This window comes from Macrobrachium nipponense, chromosome 40, assembly GCF_015104395.2.
Source record: "Macrobrachium nipponense isolate FS-2020 chromosome 40, ASM1510439v2, whole genome shotgun sequence".
Taxonomy (NCBI): domain Eukaryota; kingdom Metazoa; phylum Arthropoda; class Malacostraca; order Decapoda; family Palaemonidae; genus Macrobrachium; species Macrobrachium nipponense.
Genome location: NC_061101.1, coordinates 9373598 through 9377796, shown reverse-complemented (window position 1 = coordinate 9377796; position 4199 = coordinate 9373598). Strand labels below are relative to the sequence as shown.

Sequence of the window (4199 nt, the reverse complement as noted above, 5' to 3'; positions counted from 1 at the left end):
TGACCTGAAATTCAAGCTCCCAAATCGTATGGTGGCTCATTATATATATATATATATAATATATATATATATATATATATATATATATATATATATATATATATATATATAATATATATATATATATATAGATATATATATATATATATATATATATATATATAGATATATAATCTCTTTGCCTATTTGATAAGGATTGTGTAGCTGTAGGTTATATATCCCTAAGAAGCGCCCAGTAGCAGATGCAATTCAATAGAAAATTCCCGTTTTCTTCATTCTCTCCAGGGCTCGATAACGTAGTACAGACAACGGGAGGAAGCAGAAACGCGCTCTTCGGCTTCCAAGGAAACGGGAATCTGGAGATTGGTTACAGAAAACGGAGCTGTTCGTATTGTACTGTCTTTCTGTTTTTTTCTAAACGTTGCTCCGATGACTATTTCTACCTCGTCCTGACGTTTGAAGATGGCGACACTGAGAGATACACTGGCTGGCCTGAATGTGGGAGTAACAATTGGTTGGTCGTCCACATAAATCTAAAGGTTTGAAAAACATATGTGTATAGAACGGTTCCGGGTTTTGTTTACCATTGTAACGATCATTTGCCATCAAGTGCTGGCTCAAACCAGACCTCACTATCAGAGAGCTATATTGGTATGATGTTGGAAAGAGAGGGAAAATAAAAGGAAGAGAGGCGGGAACTCATACATGCAAAGCATTTTCTTACAATTATTCATTATCCAAATAGATTTACCAGACCACTGGGCTGATTATCAGCTCTCACATTCAATTTTGTCAATTGAATGACAATTTTTTTTCTAAAGTTTAAAATTGGTTGAACTGCAAATGTTGAGGCTTCTGACAGAATTTCACTGATAGATTTGTTTCCAAAACTTGATAGCCGCTGCTGATTACACTTTGGAGATTCACACACAAAAAAAATTCTTAATTGTTGTCATCACTTTACACTCAGAGCATTCATGGGCAGGGCTATGTGGGGTTTTCCATGAGGTGTTCTTGTGTTAGACGAGAGTGGCCCATTCGGAGACGTGTCAGAACTGCTTGGTATGTCTCTCTCTCTTTGGTATGAGGGACTCCCCTTTTCAACTCTCGATTTCAGGGCTTCAGAATTGGGAACATATTTAGGTATTTCTTCTGGGAGTGACAGATCACAGATGTAGACAATCTCCATTTTGGAACTGTAGGGTTGACTTGTTTTAATCCATTTCAGGGCTTCAGAATTGGGAGCAGAATTGTTTCTTTTAACAAGTACGTGAGTAAACAATCTCTGCTCCGAGCAACTCTGAGAGCTTCAAGCACCTACTACATGGAATGGGAGGTTATTGAGCAGGATGAGCCTGAACCCAGTAAGTCGACACCTTGATTTCTTATCAAGGGATCTTTCTCCATCAGTTTCTGCAACCATTTTTATATTTGTGTTATATAATATCAATATTTTTATGTCATGGAATCTCTACCAAAATAACTTGGGACGGTAGTCCCTCTTGTGAGCAATCTTTTCCCATGTTGTTATTGTTCATTTAGAACAAGCTATAAATTCTTTTGGGATTTAGAAGGTCAGTCCCAAATTCTGGTGAATTTAACCATACAATCCTGTGACTGAAAAAAAGAAAGAAAGAAAAAAAAAAGCTTGGAAACTCGACATATCAGTAATACTGTTCATTTTCATGATCCGTGCTGTGTTCAAACAACTAAAGTTACCCCAGAACCAGTTACTCCAGCACCTTCAGTGAGCAAGGCAGTTGTCTTGGGAGCCACAGGAAGCGGATGTCTGATTCTGGTGCTGATCATCACTACTGCTGTGATTTGTTACAGAAAGAAACGACAGCGTCAGGGTAAGGAGATCCTGTAATTTAGTTCTGATACAGGTGACAAAAATAGTAAACTGGCTCCAGTTTCACTGAATGCTGCCAATTCATGCATTTACAGTCACAATGTTGTCACAAGCAAATGCTCTGACTTTACTAATTGCAATCTATTCTTAGTGTCACCAGGGAAGGGGCACCTCTTGTTAAAATTCTAGAGAATTTTTTTCACTTTTCCAGAGAAAGCTCCAGACGATGGCAATGAATTTCAGGACTATGAAGACGTGACCAACTGTGAAGAAATTTATGCTGATGTGATGAACATCGGGGCTTGTGAATATGACAACGCAGAATACATTTACTCCGATCCTGATGATACCTATGAAAACCCTCTGCACTACACGGTCAGGATGTCACAAGGAGGACAGGTAGTGACGTTTAAGCCTTCAGGCTAAGAATAAAGAAAATGTAGGTAGTTTGGATGTCATACCTTGATTGACGGTAAGTCAACTGGTAACAGAACCCCTTACAAAATTTGTGAAAAACTTCATACATATATCGGCCGAAATTACTTGTAACCCAAGTGAGCATAAGCTTTATATAAGCTATGTAACCCTTATTTGAGCTAGAACTACAGCAACAGGGCTCTAATCCGCTTAGTATAAAAGATATAGGTCTATAGAACAAGGGTTGTATCCATTGGAACAACTAATTTTATTGCTAAAGCATCAGCATTACATATGACCAAACGTGCTTTCTTTTGGAATGAGTCCTTCAATGTCGAATGTAAGGAAGTGTGTAAAGTATACATTTGGTTGCGGTGTAATTATGTACATATCATTTTTCGAACTAGCTCTAAAAGAAATGGAAAAATATCATATTAATAAGTACACTTTCCGTTTCAGATCCCTTGCTGAATTAAAATAAGGTCATTGTTATTCCACATGTATTACACACAGGAAATTATCTTATGGCTAAATTTTAGCGTCATTAACAATGATTACATGCAAAGAAACTACCGCAGCTCAAACATTTGCTTACGATTTTATGACATTACTCATGCTTATGTTAAGTGTGCTATATCAATTTATCATTTCCTGTGACAGTGGACGCTTTGTTTAGTCTCTGATCTTCTTTATAAAAGATGTTGGTATATTTGTCAGGTACAAAAGGAAGATTACGAATAACCTCAGTCAGAAAGTTTTGCTAATGGCCTACGATCATACTTGTGATCAGTCAGTGTCGGCGTAATTCCATTCTTCAACCTCTTAATTATTGTCTTTGTTTCCGCAGCAGTTAATTCAAAAAAGCATTTGAAAATATGCCTTATCTTTACCCAGATCTTCTCCTCTCCTTGTACCCTTTCATAGGCAACACTTTCGTAATTACGCTTGTTACCCCTAAATAAATAGTTATCTTTGAAGGTACTAAAAGTGGAAGAAAACGTACGTAGACTTTTTAAATAAGGTAGACTATACTAAAATATACTTCTCTGCTCAACCAAAATATCACGAAGCCATTATTTATTTTTTTTAAAAAGTAATTTGTGGTTTTTACCCAGTTTCCAGCAAACTCAGAGTTAAGAGAGGACTAATGTAGTTAAGTATGAGGTAATTTTCTTGTATGTGATACTTTTATTGTTTAAATATACAAATACAAATGATATTCCTTCCTTAATTCCTTCCGCTATTCAAATCTATTAAGACTTATTATTCTCCTGCATGTCTTTATTTAGAGCTGCATAAGCTAATAAATATCTAAAGAAAGCTTTATTTCTCTTTTTAATCGGTATTCTGTGGCTTATAAATAAGAAATTGTCTATTTTCTGTTAATAGGAAGGTGAGTTTTTATTATTTAAAATTTACAAGGAATAATAGCAGAAAAGCTGTATGTTGATATGCTTAATGTAGCTGTTAAATAAATTTAAGCTTCAATTCAGCAATTACGTTTCAGTAACCCTCCTTTGTATCGAATTTTTCCTGTGATCCAGTTTTTGTGAACGTAACTTGAGTTGATAAAACTTTGCAGTGTTAATACTTTGAAGTTACACAAGTAATAGTGAGAAGTCAACCCGAGGGAGTTCTCGTATGATTTTGAGAGAGAGAGAGAGAGAGAGAGAGAGAGAGAGAGAGAGAGAGAGAGAGAGAGAGAGAGAGAGAGAGAGAGAGAGAGAGAGAGAGAGAGAGAGAGAGAGAGAGAGAGAGAGAGAGTACCACTCGTCGTATCTTACAGCCGCTTATGATCTGAGTTAATGTCCATAGGGACTGTTCAGTAAGCAAAAGTACATAGCTGTGGTGCCATTGGGTTAAGATATCTTTTTCCAAACGACCACTCCTTTGACCCAGCATGAAAGGAATTCGGACGACGGCCCCAAGT

At 36.7% G+C, this 4199-nt stretch overlaps 1 protein-coding gene across 1 annotated transcript in view; it reads left to right on the top strand.

The window, feature by feature from the left end:
• LOC135211904 (uncharacterized) overlaps positions 1-3761 on the top strand; it is a 5906-nt gene extending 2145 nt beyond the window's left edge. Inside the window, exons 2-5 of the mRNA XM_064245138.1 lie at positions 286-539; positions 1229-1364; positions 1716-1853; positions 2064-3761. Of these exons, the coding sequence (XP_064101208.1) occupies positions 1325-1364; positions 1716-1853; positions 2064-2278 (393 nt within the window). The 5' untranslated portion in view covers positions 286-539; positions 1229-1324 and the 3' untranslated portion in view covers positions 2279-3761. The remainder of the gene's footprint in view (positions 1-285; positions 540-1228; positions 1365-1715; positions 1854-2063) is intronic.
• Positions 3762-4199: the final 438 nt, after the last annotated feature.